The 16,320-nt window shown below is 55.1% G+C and overlaps 6 protein-coding genes across 6 annotated transcripts; 4 read left to right on the top strand and 2 right to left on the bottom strand.

Annotated features, from left to right (window-relative positions):
- Positions 1-31: 31 nt before the first annotated feature.
- LMH87_011120 (uncharacterized protein) lies at positions 32-678 on the top strand (the record flags this gene model as incomplete). Its single annotated transcript, XM_056200210.1, has 4 exons — positions 32-141; positions 261-292; positions 441-505; positions 610-678. The coding sequence occupies 4 exons, from the start codon at positions 32-34 to the stop codon at positions 676-678; spliced, it is 276 nt and encodes a 91-aa protein (XP_056052082.1).
- Positions 679-938: 260 nt separating this feature from the next.
- On the top strand, positions 939-1,928 carry LMH87_011119 (uncharacterized protein; the record flags this gene model as incomplete). Its single annotated transcript, XM_056200208.1, has 2 exons — positions 939-1,588; positions 1,658-1,928. The coding sequence occupies 2 exons, from the start codon at positions 939-941 to the stop codon at positions 1,926-1,928; spliced, it is 921 nt and encodes a 306-aa protein (XP_056052081.1).
- A 423-nt stretch (positions 1,929-2,351) lies between these two features.
- Positions 2,352-3,531, bottom strand: LMH87_011118 (uncharacterized protein; the record flags this gene model as incomplete). The annotated part of the gene is made up of 3 exons (XM_056200207.1): positions 2,352-3,195; positions 3,262-3,411; positions 3,503-3,531. 3 exons carry the CDS (start codon positions 3,529-3,531, stop codon positions 2,352-2,354), a joined length of 1,023 nt encoding a protein of 340 aa, XP_056052080.1.
- A 1,362-nt stretch (positions 3,532-4,893) lies between these two features.
- On the bottom strand, positions 4,894-6,078 carry LMH87_011117 (uncharacterized protein; the record flags this gene model as incomplete). The annotated part of the gene is made up of 1 exon (XM_056200206.1): positions 4,894-6,078. One exon carries the CDS (start codon positions 6,076-6,078, stop codon positions 4,894-4,896), a length of 1,185 nt encoding a protein of 394 aa, XP_056052079.1.
- Positions 6,079-9,062: 2,984 nt separating this feature from the next.
- Positions 9,063-10,848, top strand: LMH87_011116 (uncharacterized protein; the record flags this gene model as incomplete). The annotated part of the gene is made up of 2 exons (XM_056200205.1): positions 9,063-9,313; positions 9,369-10,848. 2 exons carry the CDS (start codon positions 9,063-9,065, stop codon positions 10,846-10,848), a joined length of 1,731 nt encoding a protein of 576 aa, XP_056052078.1.
- A 2,634-nt stretch (positions 10,849-13,482) lies between these two features.
- Positions 13,483-14,752, top strand: LMH87_011115 (uncharacterized protein; the record flags this gene model as incomplete). The annotated part of the gene is made up of 4 exons (XM_056200204.1): positions 13,483-13,822; positions 13,883-13,912; positions 13,999-14,209; positions 14,275-14,752. The coding sequence occupies 4 exons, from the start codon at positions 13,483-13,485 to the stop codon at positions 14,750-14,752; spliced, it is 1,059 nt and encodes a 352-aa protein (XP_056052077.1).
- Between the last annotated feature and the right edge of the window lie 1,568 nt (positions 14,753-16,320).

Raw genomic sequence — 16,320 nt, 5'->3', positions numbered from 1 at the left:
GCGGCCCCAGGAAAAAGCCCCAACAAGCAGGATGGGATCGTCTCAGCAAGAACAGGCGGAGAGTCCAAAGACAGAGGAGGACAAGGTGCAGCAGCCTGGCGCTACTGCTCAGACAGATGGCGACGATGAGCCGGATGAGTGGTGAGTCTGTGTGTTTTGTGCAGGATGTTGAGCGGTTGAGTGGGCAAAAGTGCCGCGCCGGGGATGCGACGACGGTTCAGTCGATCCGATGCTAACCTTGGATGGCCACCGCGCAACAGGGACAAGCGAATTTTTAGCACCGGATGCTCTGGTGAGTCGTCTCGTCTCTTTTGAAAATTACCATGTTTTGTTATGATTTCTATCAGAGGCCAATGGCGCTCGCTGGGCTTTATACCCGTAATTTCGAGTTGACAACCGTCTACTGCCGTGGACACTGTAAGCTGACTTGGTGACCATAGAGGAGAATGCCAAGATGACGGATTGCTACTTTGAGAAGAAGGATTGGAGAGCGTGTACCTCCGAAGTGAGTCTATCCTATCTCGCTCATGATTTTTTCCTCGAGCTTTTTTTCCATTCATTTCTTGCGATGGGTGAATCTTCGCCCGAGGCTGTACTAACTGGCGCCAGATGCAGCAGTTCAAAGAGTGCTGGAAGCGGCACGGAAACGAAGAGCGAACATCTACCAAGGATGCATAGATGGCCATTGGTGAAACCAAAATATGTACAACATGTCCTCACATCTTCCTGTATTAATAGAAATACCCCATTCAATCTCAGGTTTCATGGAATGCTGCAAGCCATTCACACAGAATTGTGGGGCTCATGTGTGACAAGCTCACGCCGAGAAAAAGCTATCTGGAGAGTGCAGCTCTTCTCCTTTGCCTCTACATCCTTCACTCGGCCCCCGTTGACGCCAATCCCACCGGCGACCCCTCATCCTCTCCTTTTTGGACATCATGAACGCCTCTCGGAGAGCCCTGACGCAGGGCCAGAGGCAAATACGCTGCCAAACCCGCGTCGCCACTCGCCACCTCAACACACCCTCTACACGGTTCTGGTCCGCCTCTGCGACATCAGGAGCTTCTTCGTCCTCTTCCTCTTCCAAATCGGTACCGCCCACGCCCAAAGTCACAGCCCTGCCAGATGACGCCGCAGCATCGAAGCCTGCGTCCAGCAAGCCGGCGCCGCCCAACAAGCAAGCCAAGCCGTTCTCGAAGCCCTATTCCACCACAAGCAGCAGCAGCAGCAGCAAGGCCTCGGCCGCGATCCCCACCGACCTCTTCTACCAGCCGACGACTGTTGCGCACGACGAGGGCGCGGGCGCCTCCGACGATGCCGCCATCCCCGCGGTGGACTGGTCGTCGAGCTTCCACGGCATCGCGAGCCGGCCCGTGACGCAGCGGCAGTTTGGCGCGCTCATGCGGCCGCTCGACGTCGACGACATCGAGGTCAAGCCCGACGGCATCATCTACCTCCCCGAGATCCGCTACAGGCGGCGCCTCAACGAGGCCTTTGGCCCCATGGGCTGGGGCCTGATCCCCAAGGGCGAGGCCGTCGTCGGCGACTCGATTGTCACGCGCGAGTACGCCCTGATTGTAGATGGAAGGTAACAACACCTCGCCCCAGTAGCTCGGCACAAACCAAAGGCCCAAAAACTAACCAGGCACGGCTCTAGATTCGTCTCCCAGGCACAGGGCGAAAACTCGTACTTCGGCGCCGACCAGCTCCCCTCGGCCGTCGAGGGCTGCAAGTCCAACGCGCTCATGCGCTGCTGCAAGGACCTGGGTATCGCGTCGGAGCTCTGGGACCCCAGCTTCGTCCGCTGGTTCAAGAAGAACCGCATGGAGGAGGTCTGGGTCGAGCACGCCACCACCAAGAAGAAGCGCACGCTCTGGTACCGCAAGGGCGCCGTCGAGGTTGCCTACCCCTACCGACAGACCAAATAAACAAGGACGGCCCTTCAAGAGAGGAGAGGAGTGGATAGAGGAAAGAGAGATCTCTGAAGGTTGAAAAAGCCACAATGGCGTGCTACATTGTCCCCTTGTAGCAAACTCCTTCAGACGTGTATTATATTCTATACAACGGCGAGACATGGTAGAGGAAATACGCTCGGCGTTTTGTACATTACACTTTAATGATTTTGCATAAACTATTCTTGTCTCCCGTTTCTCAGGCTCAGTGAGCTAACACTGGTCAATCTTAACATATAGAAATGTTGCATAACGCCTATCTGTATCACTGTCTATCTGAATTCAAGCGATTCAACGAAAGTATGTAACCCCGTGCGGTCCGGCAACGCCGTCTACGGTCCAACGCCAGTCATCCCAAGGAAAGATCTCATCCTGGTTGCTGCAGCACGAGTTGCAGGCCTAGTGCTCCCGTCCAGTGCTTGAGCCTTGGCCGTCGGTGTGCTCTTCGCCGCCGCCCCAGGCCCATGGCATCCAAGAGCCGCCGCCCGACACGTTGCGCCTGCGCATGGTGAGCTCGTCTTCGGTGCCGCTATCAGCCTCAATCTTTTCAAAATCAGCCTCACTGCGACTCTTGCTGAGAGCGCTGAGCATGCTGAGCCCGCTCGGCGACCGAGGTGTAGATGCAGAGTCCGCATTTCCGTCGAAAGTACCCGGCGCGGCCTGCTTTGGCGGTTCACTTTGAAGCTGCTGCGCCTCGCGGTCAAGAGCAGCCAGCAAATAGTTGAGGCGTTCTTTCTGTGTAGATATAAAGCTCATCTTCTCGCCGGAATCACGCAAGTGGTCCGGGATGAGATTGCCGGATGCTGTCATGTCACTGGAACCTGTGGCGCTTCTCACAGTCCCAGCACCGCTGGCGGCCGCGACTGCGCTGGACAGGAGGCTATAAAGATCGCCGCCGCTCTGGGCGCCGCTGGGGACCCATTTGGTAGAAGGGATGCTAAACCTTGAGAGGAGAGCCTGCGTATAGCCTTGCGCGCCGACGTTCTCGGGAATAGGCGCAGGAGGCTCGGCGGGGGGCATGCCGAGGAACTTCTCCCTAACATAGTTGATAGCTTGCCGAAGATATGAGAGCCCTGTGGATTTGAGGCGCTCATGGGAGCCGGCAATGAACTCGTCGATCTGGGCCTCGTTGTCCTGTAGAAATGGGTGGACGTACTGCTCGTATAGAACGCGGGCGCCTTGGGTTTGTGGTAGGATGAGGTAGAGAAGGAATAGCAAGCGAAAGTATCCATAAAAAGGTATCCTGCGGGAAGAGAGTGAGCAAGTCAGCGATGGAATGCGACAACTTCCTGAGGAGGAGAGAACGGACCAAGTGACAATAAATGATACCCAAGATTCGACCAATGTGCAGACGCTAAACACAACCCAGTACATGAGCCATGGTGTTAGCTGTGCGGGGTCGGACGAATTAAGAGCCTTGTATGAAGCAAATATCGGAAAGAGGACGGATGCTATCGAGCTACAAAGCCGCGAAAGCATATTGTTAGATTTGCTGGAAGCGATACGGAGCGCCGCAAACCCAACGCGGGGCAAACGGATGAGAGACTCACCATAGCAGCATGGCGGGTAGGTCAAACATGGTGGCTAGAAATGGGGCCTGAGCGGGTGTATCACGGTCGCCAGTTGTATTGTATTGTGTATATTCGGTACGAAAAGGTGAAGAATGGAAAAGGGCAAAAATGTTGCGGCGTAGGCAAGTGGCGGAAGTTGGCTTATCGGCAGGGCGAGCTGGGCAGCTGACTCTTGTTACTAGGTAAGAGTCGACGCAGTCGGGTTCTTGAGAGGATATATATCGATCGCGAAGAGGCCAGCTAGCCGCTCATAACGGACAGGGAGGTTGATGACAGGCTGTCGGAAAGTAGAGGCCAGGCTGGAAGTTGTGTCGATAGGATGTAGGAAAGCTATTCAAGAGATGGCAAGTGGAGGAGGGGAATCGAGAATTGCGTCCGCCGAATGGGAGCGATGATGCACAGGTGAGCCTCGAGCTCCCAATATGGCAAGCAGACGCCTGGGCGGCGATGGTGGGCCGCTAAATGCAGTGGGTTGCAGCGGGGTTTATCGGGCGAGTCGGGCTGTTTGGCGGCCGTGCGGGCGCAGTTTATAGCGGTGGCGGCCCTGTAAAAAGTGCACAGAGTGGCGTTTCAGGAAAGAATTAGGGGTCATTTAGCGGTCGGCGTACTGACTGGTCCCCACAGCGAGTGCCTGCGTCGTCCAGCCCGCTTGAGGAAAAAAAGGCACGCGGGCAGTTTTGTACGGCACTAACAGAACCCTGGGTGCAGCAGCCTGCCGCCTGGGGCTCTCCTCCCACGTCATCAGGCGACGCGTGACCATTTCCGGCCCTTTGTGACTTATGCAACTCTTGGCCTGGTGAGGCGGGCTGGCCATGCCTCGCCATTGTATATATCAGCCGGTCCCAGCGCGCCCTGCTTCGTATGCCGTCGTTGTTCGACGGGCTACTCTCGGCTTTGGCGGGGGAGGAGGGGGACGAAAACACGGGCAACTCGTATGCGCCAACAGTCTGATAGAAAGTGGCTTGCAAAACTTGCTAGACATACACAAACAGGACACCGTGTATCGAATACATACACTTGATTTCTTTTCGTGGCTGCCTGCAGGGACCGTGTCAACCCTAGATTGCCATATCTAGCTAACACCGCGAGGCACGACGCCGCACGCCTACCTGCATTACGCCGCCAGTTCGAGCGGGGAGCGCCCATGTGGCATCGCCGCCTGCACGACACGCAGCACAGCCCCGGCGCAGCATCTCAATCTCACGTTGCGCATCCTGATTACGACTTGGTGCTACAACTGTCTCGGCAAATATTCCAAGATTTCTATCTTTGTGCTACTCGGCATGCATCCAATTACAAAAGCACGCTTCTCTACTCAACAACCGCTACCTTGGCCAGCTCCTCCTCCAAACGCCTACCGCGCCTAGCCATCACGGCCACAGTTCCCCCGCAATATCCTGCACCAACTTCAGCTTCTCAAACATCTTTGCCTCCGTCATGCCGTCCGCCCCGACCGCCACGCTGGCGAACCCGCACTGCGGGCTGATGCCGATGCTCGCCATAGCCTCGTCCACACTGACAGCCTGGCCGGCCGCGACAATGCGCGCAGCTTCCACCACGCGCCGCTTGACGGCGTCCCTGTCCTCCAGCGCCGGGTCCTTGGTCGTCACAACCCCCAGCACCACGTTTTTGCCCCGCGGCAGATGGCGCAGCGGCTCAAAGCCGCCGGACCGCTCGTCGTCGTACTCGAGGAAGAAGGTGTCGTAGTTGAGCGTGGAGAAGAAGCGCTCGGCGATGCGCTCGTACGAGCCCTGGCTGAAGTGCATCGACTTGGCAAAGTTGCCCCGGCAGATGTGCAGGCCGACGTGCATGTCCGCCGGGCGCTTGGCGATGCAGTCGTTGTGCGCCGCGAGGTACTGCGTGAAGAGCGCCTCTGGATCCTCGCCCTCGGCCTTGAGCGCGGCAATCATCTCATCGGAGCAAAAGTAGGCGAGCGTCGGGTCGTCAATCTGCAGGTTGCGCAGACCCTCGTCATACAGAGCCTGGATCTCCTGCTGGTAGGCCACGGCCAGGTCGGCAAAGAAGTCGCCATCGCTGCTGTATGCATCGGCGCTGTAGCACTTGCCCTTGGCCAGACGCAGGTGGAAGTAGCAGGGAGGCGGCATCGTAAACTTGCACTCGCTCCATTTCTCCTTGGGCAGCGTATCGCGTAGCATCTTCCAATTGTTCATGTACGGGCTCTCCAGTCGCCTAATCTTGCCAGTGCAGACAGCGGCCATCATGTAGGGCTTGCCCGCCTTCTTCAAGGCCGCAACCGGTGGCGCCGACACTCGCGCGAGGTCCCACGGCACGGGGCTCACTTCCTTGAAACCGCTCAGCTTCTCGAAGAAGCCCGAGAAGTAGAATTTTCGGTCGTATTCGCCGGACGAGATGGCACGCACGCCATTGGCCAGCTGCTTCTGGACAATGTCCGCTATGGCAGCTTGCTGAACTGCTTGCAGCTCGGCAGTAGAGGTCCTACCATTGTCGGTATTTGCCTGGGCTTCTGACAACGAGGTTGGGCGAATCAAAGAACCAATGTGGTCAGCGTGAAATGGGAGCTTATTGTTGACCATGGTGCACAGCTTGCAGGATAGCAGCCGACGGAATTGGTGTGAATGCAGAGTTTGAGAGATGGAGTCGATTTAATACATTATATATTTGCAAAGATCGCTTCAGTGGCTCTCGGTACTTCGCGATCTACATGATATTTTCTCAATTCAATACCGCGCAGCTCATCATGCAGGTCCGCGGTAGACCCGTGTGCTAAAGCCAGCATCACCGCGGGTGTAAGTGGACTATGTGTAGTACTCAAGCTCCAAATTTGGCACTTAAGCGTCCACTTCCAACGAAAGCTTCGGTTTCAAGACTGATACAGCATGTATTATCGTCATCTGAACATGCAGCTGCATAATGGCGGCCAACCCCGCACATATCGGCAGTTCGATGACCAACTGCCGGTCCGGACACCCGGAGTTTGCTGTGGGGAAGCTGTTCCCGCCGTGCTCCGCGCCGACGCAAGCTAGTTGGGTGTATGCGTCATTCTCGCGATGATAAAGATGTTAGTCAGATTATCAAGGATTTTCAGCGAAAATAGCCAACGTAAACTTCTGTAGATGGGAATACGATGATTTGCAGATGATGGCCTACAATGAGCGGCTACAGTCCAGATCAGCCGTCGGCCGACGCGCTCTCGATCTACCAGTTCTAATTAGTCTTTCCATGTGAAATTGCACTGACGCAGAATCATTTTTCGCCATGGAGATTTTACAAAGGAGCTGACACAACTTTGTCTGTGTTGTGCCGGCACGCGGGCGGCCTGCCCGGACACCTCTCACAGAAAGCTGTCGCGGCCAGGAATGCCAGCCGCAGACGCGTGATCCACGGCTTCTTTTTAGCTTGTAGAGAGGTTGGGTGAAAATCTGGCCTGAGACAAAGTTGGGGAGCTTGCGCACCTTTAAATCCGTCTTTGTAGTGATCCTGGCTCCTCATTGGACCGCGATATTTTGGCCAGAAAAGGAGTCTATGCTACCTTTTTCGCCTAATTGCGCAGAGACAGAAAGGGCAGGCGATACGACCGCGGCCAGATCACTCCAATGTCTCGACTGCCATTCGGCTCGCGACATTGGGCATACCCCATGTTCCATCGCTTGTCTTTTCGCTGCAATTATTCCCGCAGAGATGGGCTCTTCGATAGACAGCCGAGAAGCCGAGGGGCCATTGTGAATTGGTGGGAAGGGAGGTCTATTACCATCCCTGCAGAGTGCATTGTGAATCCACCTGGCAACTAGGTCCCGTGCATTCTGGTAGTCTCCCTGGCTGTTGACGTACTTGTTGATACTGTCCGTAAATCTTGATGCTGTGTTTTTGTGGCGATAAACAAGATGCTATAATCAGTCACAATACGACCGGTGCCATATTGCTCGTGCGCCATGTTGTTCTGCTTACATTCGACGCGTTGAAGTCTTCACGTCGATCTCGCAGAGGCTTCTGAGACAGGGTCTCCGTGTAATAATTAATCGGTGTACACTAAGTGGGGACGACATAACACATCCTTGAATCTGCGTTCTGCTCGGAATCCTCGAAGAGTCAATGTAATGTTTGGGTATCGCCGAAAACCACCCACTGTTAGAACAAACTCACGAGTAAGGCGTGAAAAGAACAAACCTTACATGAATACCGCTAGATGGCTACGAAAGCGGCCTATAGATACCAGAACAGCCATAAATCGTCGAAAAAATAAGTTTCAAATTAAACACGTATTTCCTGCTATTGAATCACGACCAAGAGGCAGTGTAGGAAGATGTTATTGCGCTGTTAATACCGCTACCCTACAGCAAAACAGTACAAAAAACGCGAAACTGAGGCATCCCCGCAATGTCTCAGCTTCCTCGCGTCCTCAACTACATCCACAGACAACGAATTCTTGCTGTGCGGCTCATGGCAAAACGAGGAAAACAAACGAAAGGCTTCGATTATGCGCTTAGTCGGCGGAAGGAAGGGATTCTGCATCCGTATTGGAAGCAGGGTTGATGGTATCTGACGGAAAGCTCTCGCACCTCGCGCTCAACGCGTTGATGTCGCCTACGGTTACTATCAAAATGAAGAGGCCTGCGCTTACATGGACGGCCATCGCCACCATAGCGGACGGATCACTTCGATGCAGAAATCGATGGGATGAAACGTGAAGTAAAGTGGAAATGCGGCGGGAAATTACAGTTCGCGTCAGCCCAGTGCTCGGGTCATGCCGTCGGCCATCGGCTAGACCTCCGCGGCTGAGGAAGCCTGGTCGCAAGATAGAGCATTCGGAAACGCGCCTGCTCTGTGGATATCAGATGAAGGCCAATGCCAAAGACGAAACTCGCATCGAGATATGCCCTCTTGTTCCGAGCGTAAAGTAGCACGGGCAGCCAGCATTTCCATCCGAGTCAAAGCGGGTGACATTGCGAGGGAAAACTTGAGCCTACTCTCCAAAGAAGAAGAAGAAGCTCGTTTTCACCATAGCTCAGAGTTTGGGACCCAGAGTTTGGCCGAGAGCATGTCGCGTCCTGCTGCCCGCAAGCACCGCGCCGCTGGAATTCTGCCCGTCGACACCAAGTGGGCAGAGTCATGCTGCTTGTCTCACCCTGCACCATCTCATCGATACCATCTTCTTCTCTCCAGCAAACCGACAAGCCGAACATCAGGAACAGGACTAGTCCGCTGGCCTAATTCAAGACACAACAAGTGCTGTCACGCCTGCCACCTGCCAAAGCATGCATTCTTCAGCAGATCCACAACCGCCTTCCTCGGGCACTCGGCCTAGATGCTGAACATTCTCCATGAAAATGGTGCCTTTTGTGAGAATCACCAGACAGAAAGGGGGACTACACACCGGGCAAGCGCGTCACGGACTGCCAGTGCAGATTAGTTATAAATAGCGACCGCCAATCTGCCTTGAAAATGTCCTTTCCCTTCTCCTCATCCCACTCCCGCATTCGCGATTACATTCATTCTTTTAGGCTCTACGCCATAGTCTTTCGTTTCTAACCCAAACAGCACGTTCTTTTTTCCTGTCAAGATGCAGATCTCCCTCATGCTCGCCATTGGCGCGGGCAAGGCCGCCATGGCCTCCCAGATGTTCCAGAACGGTACTGCCGCTACCGCTTCTGCCATGTCCATGCCTGAGATTATCGGCGAATTCAGCCTTGTCGGCTGCGCCGGTGACAAGGCCGACTTTGCCAACTTTGAGATGGTTGCCCAGTCCAAGTACATGTCCCTGAACCTCTGCGCTGCTAGCTGCCCGTCCAAGTACTTTGCTACTCACAACGAGTAAGTCCTGCCCCCGCGTCCTCCGCATGAAAACCATTCTGACTTTACCCCGCAGCGAATGCCACTGCGGTGACGACCCCGCCGATGACATTACCAACAGCACTCCCGAGAGCTGTGGCATTCCCTGCCCTGGTAACGGCAGGGAGGCTTGCGGTGGTGCCGCCTCCGCCCTCTCTCGCCGTGGTGCTGGCGGCAAGCTCTGCACCGTCTATGCCCGCCACGCCAAGCCCGAGGCCGAGACCAAGATTGAGTACCACGTTCACACCATCACCGCCTGCCCCCCTACCGTCACCGACTGCCCTGCCACTCCCCACGTCACCACCGAGGCCAAGACCGTCACCACCGAGGTCTGCCCCGCTCCCGAGTGGCACAAGAAGAAGATTGTCTGCTATGGCCCCAACTGCGCGCCCGACTACCCCTGCAAGGGCGAGGACTGCAAGAAGGAGCGTGTCGTCTGCACAGGCGAAGAGTGCCACACCGAGAACTGCCCGTCCGGCGAGGACAGCAGCAAGCTGGTTATCTGCAAGGGCGGTGAGGACTGCCACTACGCCAACGGCTGCCATAGCAATGATTGCCGCAAGAAGATTGTCTGCTACGATGGCAAGTGCGTGATTGAGAAGTGCGTTGGTGATGAGTGCTCCAAGAACCTCGTCTGCAACGGTGACGAGTGCCGCTACGTCAAGTGCGAGGGCTCCTCGTGCCAGCAGAAGGTTGTCTGCCAGGGCGGCAAGGACTGCACTATTGTTGCTCCCTGCAAGGGCGAGACTTGCCCCAAGCCCAACGGTGGTAACGGTGGCAACGGCGGCAACGGTGGTAATGGCGGAAACGGTGGCAACGGTGGCAACGGCGGCAATGGTGGTAACGGTGGTAACGGTGGCAACGGCGGCAATGGTGGCAACGGCGGCAACGGCGGCAACGGTGGCAACGGCAAGTACACCGGCGGCAACGGAGGCAACGGAGGTAACGGCGGCAACGGTGGCAACGGCGACAATGGCAAGAACACCGGCGGCAACGGTGGCAACGGTGGCAACGGAGGTAACGGAGGTAATGGCGGCAACGGTGACAACGGCAAGAACACCGGCGGCAACGGAGGCAACGGAGGCAACGGCGGCAACGGTGGCAACGGCGACAATGGCAAGAACACCGGTGGCAACGGAGGCAACGGAGGCAACGGAGGCAATGGTGGCAACGGCGGCAACGGCGATAACGGCAAGAACAACGGTGGTGACAACGGCAAGAACACCGGCGGCAATGGTGGCAATGGTGGTAACGGTGGTAACGGTGGTAACGGCGGCAATGGAAACAACGGCAGCAATGGCAGCAACGGCAGCAACGGCAACAATGGCAGCAACGGAAACAATGGCGGCAATGGCAAGAACACCAACTGCTACGGCGCTGACTGCAAGCCCGCTCCTGCCGGCACTATCAGCGGCACCGGTGCCCCTCGTCCTACCCTTCCCCCCATGGTTGGCGGTGCTGAGCGCGCCGGCGTCACCTTTGTCGGTGCCCTTGCCGGTCTTGCTCTCCTTCTGTAAATCAGCCGATTTTCGATGCTCCGCTCTACGGTTCTCTGGCGTATTGGGATATGATCTCACTTGACCTCTTCAGGCAAGCTGATGACGATTGTTTTTGGGTATGTTAGGTGTTATTTATTTAGGTGATTTGCACAGCATTTCACGTTTTGGCCTTTTGGCTGCGAATACAAGAGTCTTTTCAAATCTTTTACACTTTCATCCACTGTGAGAATCTTTAGATCAAGTTTTGGAATCTCGTGGTGCCGATCTGTGGGCGAAATAAAGCCACGCTAGTTATCGTAGTATGACACTTGGTCCAAATCGGCAGGCTCCGAAGCGGTCCGCGGGTTTCGCGGCCCGGTCGCCTGTAATTGGAAAGCCGCTAAACTAACCTGTCTTTTCCGTAGTTTCTGACAAGTGATAATAACCAAAGAGTGGACCGGATCCGACTTGTCGGGTCACCTACTCGAAAATGGCCCACGACCCATGGCTGTGTCACCGTCTCCTGGCATCGCTTCATGTCGGACAGCAGCAGGAGTTCAAAGCGGTGCCTGTGCGCCGAGGAAGAATGGAGCCTCGCTTCTTTGACGGGCATGTTTGCCCGCATGCGTCATGGTATTTGCTTGAGGGACCCGGGTCCGCGGTCCTGGGTCGGTGTATCGTTGCGCGGCGCCTGCTGTGAAACGATATTGGCGGGTTTGAGGCCGTCCCGAGCATCTCTGTGCAGCACGACGGAATTGCGCAGGGTGGGCTCGGCAGCAGGAGAGGCCGAAAGCTGCGGGTTGCGCAAAGGAGTTGCGACAGAAGAAAAGGAAAAAAAAGCAAAAGGCGCTGAGCTGAATGGGACGCCTGAAGGGCAAGCATGCCTTGCGCATGCATGGCTGCCTTTTCCAGATGCCCGACAGAGCGGTAAGGAGTGGGGGAAGAGACTGAAGCGTTGGATGGAAAAAGTGCAACGGCCCGCGGAGAGGTCCAAACCAACTCTGGATTAGACCAAATCTTGGGCAAAAGGCAAAAAAAAGCATGGGTGTTGACAATAGAGGTGTGGATTGTCAATATGCATGGCAATGGAGACAATCATGGGTGGCACCAAAGAGCAGCTGGCTCTGTGTACACCGCGCCATGCGCCGTGCTTCCTCGTGCTGCGTCTGGACATGCTTGAATTTTTGTACTCTAACATGCTCTGCGACAACGAGACAACTAAAAACGACCACCTGACCCCCATGTAATGCCAAATATCGATGTGTCTTGGTGAGGGACCTCTTGCCACATTCGGACTCGACCAGTCGACAAACTGTACTCAATGCCTTGTCGTCTCACGATGTAAACATTGTTTGCGATACTTTGTGACCAAGTAAAAAGCAAAAAGGACGAGAAAAAAAGCAAATATGATGCATAGTGTCTGCTTGGGGCCGCCAAAAGCAAAAAAAGAAGAAGAAGAAGAAGAAACAAGAACAGAGAGATACTGCAGAGCTGAGAGGAAAAAAATCACTCGTAACCAGATTCCCGGAACACACACACACACAGAGTCACACATACCAGAACCATGCAGCTCCATCTGCTAGCAAGGGGTGGCGGCTGCGGAATACATTGCTGATATCTCCTGATCCCACGACATTGTCTTGCATGAGGTCACAGAGCAGCAGCAGCAAACTCAGCCCTCTGGCCCCCCCCCCCCCCCCCCCCCCCCCCCCATATCTTGGGCGCGGTCGTCGTTTACCTGTTTCGCTCTCCGCCGCCAGCGCATCGTCTTTGTTCGCTGTCTCGCGGAGCCGGATCGCGACCCTCCCAGATACCAGTGGACTGGTAACGTCCCGGCCATCGGGCGCAACCCCAAATCGCCAAAAAACGGTCCAACCGCCTCCGCCGCTTCGGCCCGCGTGCGAGGTTTCCTAAAATCCTGTGCCCATATTGACTGTTCGAGTCGGCGTTCCGAGACGCCGGGACACGGGGCTTTTCCCATCGAATTCACGTATTTTTTTTTCAATCGGTTTTCGCACGCTGTTTACGGCACACAAACTCTGTCCATCATAAACTTTGTTTCTCCCCTCTCCCCCCCCCCCCGAAGCTGGGCCCATAGCGGAGTCTGGGTCAACAGACAGACTACTCTCTTTTGTTAGGCCTCCCCCCCCCTCCCTCTTCCCTCGACAAAACTTCTCTCGCCTCGAATATTCTCTTCTGCAAGGCGAACCACGCCCTCGCTCGCAGCTTAAGACACAAGGCTGGCTGGGTAAAAGAGACAATTGAGCGCAGCAGCAGACAAGGGCTGGGAAGACAACGGCTGTCGGACATTCGAGGTTGGCACCTCTCACAAACACGAGTCAGCAAAGAAGAAAAGCCCTGACCTTGCATGGATGCTCGGGGGGACCACCTGCAATAGGGCCCCTGTTACATATTTTTCTCTCTCGGCAACCTGCAGCCATCACCGGGGGATGCTCGTCAAAGGGTTACTGCATTGGTCTAGATTTGGGGGCCTGCCGCTGAACTATAAACCAGGGTGCTTCCGTCCCCTCATTTCCCAGTCGACGGTTCTTCACGACGATACGAGATAGCTAGTCGCTCCTTGCAAGTCGAGTTCCTCTCACAGCCCTTGCAAAAGAACCACACAAACAAGACACACAACTGGCAAAGTGGAAAGTTGGCAGAGAAAGAAAAATGAGTGACAAAGCGTCTTCGCATGGCAGCGAGTATGTCGCCGTTGGAAACGCCGACGATGTGTCTGTGATATACGGCATCGAGCAAGGCGCCGAGTACATCGACTCAGACTACACTGATGACACCCAGAGCCTCACGTCGAGCATACGCCAACACATCGTGGACGGAGGTCTGCGATATCACGCCTACCACGCTGGACAGTACGCGTTTCCCAACGATGAGATGGAGCAGCACCGCGATGACCTCAAGCACGACCTCACCTTGCACCTGTGTGACGGAAAGTATTTCCTGGCACCTATTGAAGAGATCCTCGACGAGGGAGCCCAAGTGCTCGATCTGGGTACGGTGCCCCATGTGAGCCTCGTGTTCCAACACAGTTTTGCTGACAGAAGTGGAACAGGAACGGGCAATGGAAAATGGTGCATAGAACGTAGGTATTCTAGATGTTGTCTGAATTTTCGTGCTACTTTTCTATAACCGAAGGGGACAACACAAAAGCTGACATTTCCATCCCAGTGGCGGATATTTACCCGAATACTACATTTCAGGGAATGGACCTCTCCCCCATACAGCCCGACTGGGTGCCGCAAAACGTGTCCTTTGTCGTCGACGACATTGAGCACGTAGCAGGCTGGACGTACGACGACAACATGTTTGATTACATTCACGTACGGCACATTGTCCATTCCATCCGAGACCGCAAAGAGCTCTGGGAGCGAATATACAAGTGAGCCAAACCACCGAATGCTCCACCTTGCAAGATGAAGCCACGGCTGACCCAAAGAAAACAAGACACCTAAAGCCCGGCGGCTACGTCGAGGTGCAAGAGTTTGAATACGTTGCCGCCTGCGACGACTCGTCCTGCGACGGGCCCTACCCGTGGCGCGACTTCCTCGACAACCTGCGCAAGGGCCTGCAGGCGCTCGGCGGCTCGGACCTGCTGGGCATCCGGCGCGTCGACGAGGAGCTCGCGGCCGCGGGCTTCGAGGCGCTCGCGTACAAGCACAAAAAGTGTCCCAACGGGCCGTGGGCGAGGAGGCGCCGGCTGCAGGAGTGCGGGCACATTCTGAGGGACGTCTGCATGGAGGGGCTCGTAGGGCTCGCGCGGCGGCCGTTTCGTGACGGCCTCGAGTGGACGCCCACGCAGACCGAGGTGTTCCTCGTCGACGTGCGCAAGTCGCTCATGGCGGCCGGGGAGAATGGTCTGCCCAAGTTTCACTCGTACTTTCCGTTTCACAACCTGCACGCGCGCAAGCCGTTGGATGCGTGACGACGGGATCAAAAACATGCAAAGGATGGGATGCTGATGGGTGTCTTGCTAAGCGCCTTTGTTGCAAATTCAAAGCCTTGGCTTGCTCTAGTCACGAGTCAGGTGACGCAATGTTTTACGAATCTCCTTTTCTGTTATAGAGTACTGTATCAGCGGTCCAATATCGGTTCATGATTTGAATAGAATAGATTCCCCCAAGGCGTGAATCTGTGAAGCGTGGTGACTGTATGTTGACTCACACAGCCAAAGAGGCCGCCAAATGGGAGTGCCGATAGTAAACAGTACATGCGTAAGCTATTTCTGCCTAGAAGATACAAAAAAGTACATGGTAAGTGTCTGCGCGTTATTCCTGTCAAGTGTCAAGTGTAACGAGTCTGGGTGGCAAAATGGGAGCCAAGTCCCCCCCCCAGCAATGGCAAGTCTGGCGTGAAAAGACGCGCAAAGTTGACGACACGCTGCGAATGAATAATATTGGATTACGTGTATGCGCTGCCTAGTGAAGTTTGAGCTGGATAAAAAAGAAAATGGCTAATGGTTTTCTTTCGAGGCCATCGCGAGCTAGCGTGTGGTGGCGAAGAAATCACGGCATGGCCCGCGCCTAGTCTGCTGCTTCTCATCTCTGGGGAAAAGAAGCATGTGAAATCTGGCAAAGACTGGCTGTGACGATGCTTTGTGGAGGTGGCAAGAAAAATTGTGAGGCCCGCCCCGGACTAGCTTTGCTCGTGAAGACTTGTGAATGCCACGGCCTGGACCAGCCGACTCCGTGTAAGTCGCGGGGGCTAGCAAGGATGAAGGAGTCATTGAGTCACTGGTGCAAAGTTTCAGATAAAAGCACATTGTTAGAAAATGAAGCGACTAATTTGTCAGCCTATTCTCATAGTTTTTGACAGAATTTGGCCAGTTGCAATCAATTTTTCACGGCCGTGATACTGTGTGCTGGGCGCAACTGTCGGTCGTGCATGTGCAAGGCACTCTTGTCGATGCGTCACCGGTCATGTGGTCCGTCGCAGAACACTGTACAATGACCAAGGTTTTTCTTTCTCCCAAGATGAACCCAATTGCCCAAGATTGGAATCGAATCAATAACCGTGTCTCGTTAATTTGCAAGCGATGGAATCTTCTCGTCCGAGACACAGTCATTCATAAATCTTGCAGGATGAATTTCCCTTTGTAGTGACGCATCTCACATGCAAAAAGATGGGGCGCCCTGCTGCGCCTCACAGAACCAATCGGCCGGGAAAGGACGCTAACAAACCACCCTGGGTCGTGCGCACAGCCACAGCAGCCGCCACTCCACGTGGCGGCGTTGACCTCGCATTGTGGCGCATTCGTGTATTTTTTTTTTTTTTTTGGTGTGTGGCGGTTGGGCAGCTAACGACGGGACCCCTGGCGCATATCTGACTGCGACTACATCCAGAACTTTTTTCGAGATACACTTTCGAATTTTGACAGCAAGGGAGAATTCTTCCGCCTGGTCAGCCTGAGCTAGAGCACGAGACGGGAGCTAGTAATTCGTGCATTGCGTCTTGTTCAGGAGCAAAGGAAAAAAGGGCCTGCGGCTGAGAAAA

The sequence above is a fragment of the Akanthomyces muscarius genome, chromosome 4 (genome assembly GCF_028009165.1).
Source record: "Akanthomyces muscarius strain Ve6 chromosome 4, whole genome shotgun sequence".
NCBI classification, from domain to species: domain Eukaryota; kingdom Fungi; phylum Ascomycota; class Sordariomycetes; order Hypocreales; family Cordycipitaceae; genus Akanthomyces; species Akanthomyces muscarius.
Note: the sequence above shows the minus strand (reverse complement) of the source record. Positions and strands in the feature narration are given on the sequence as shown.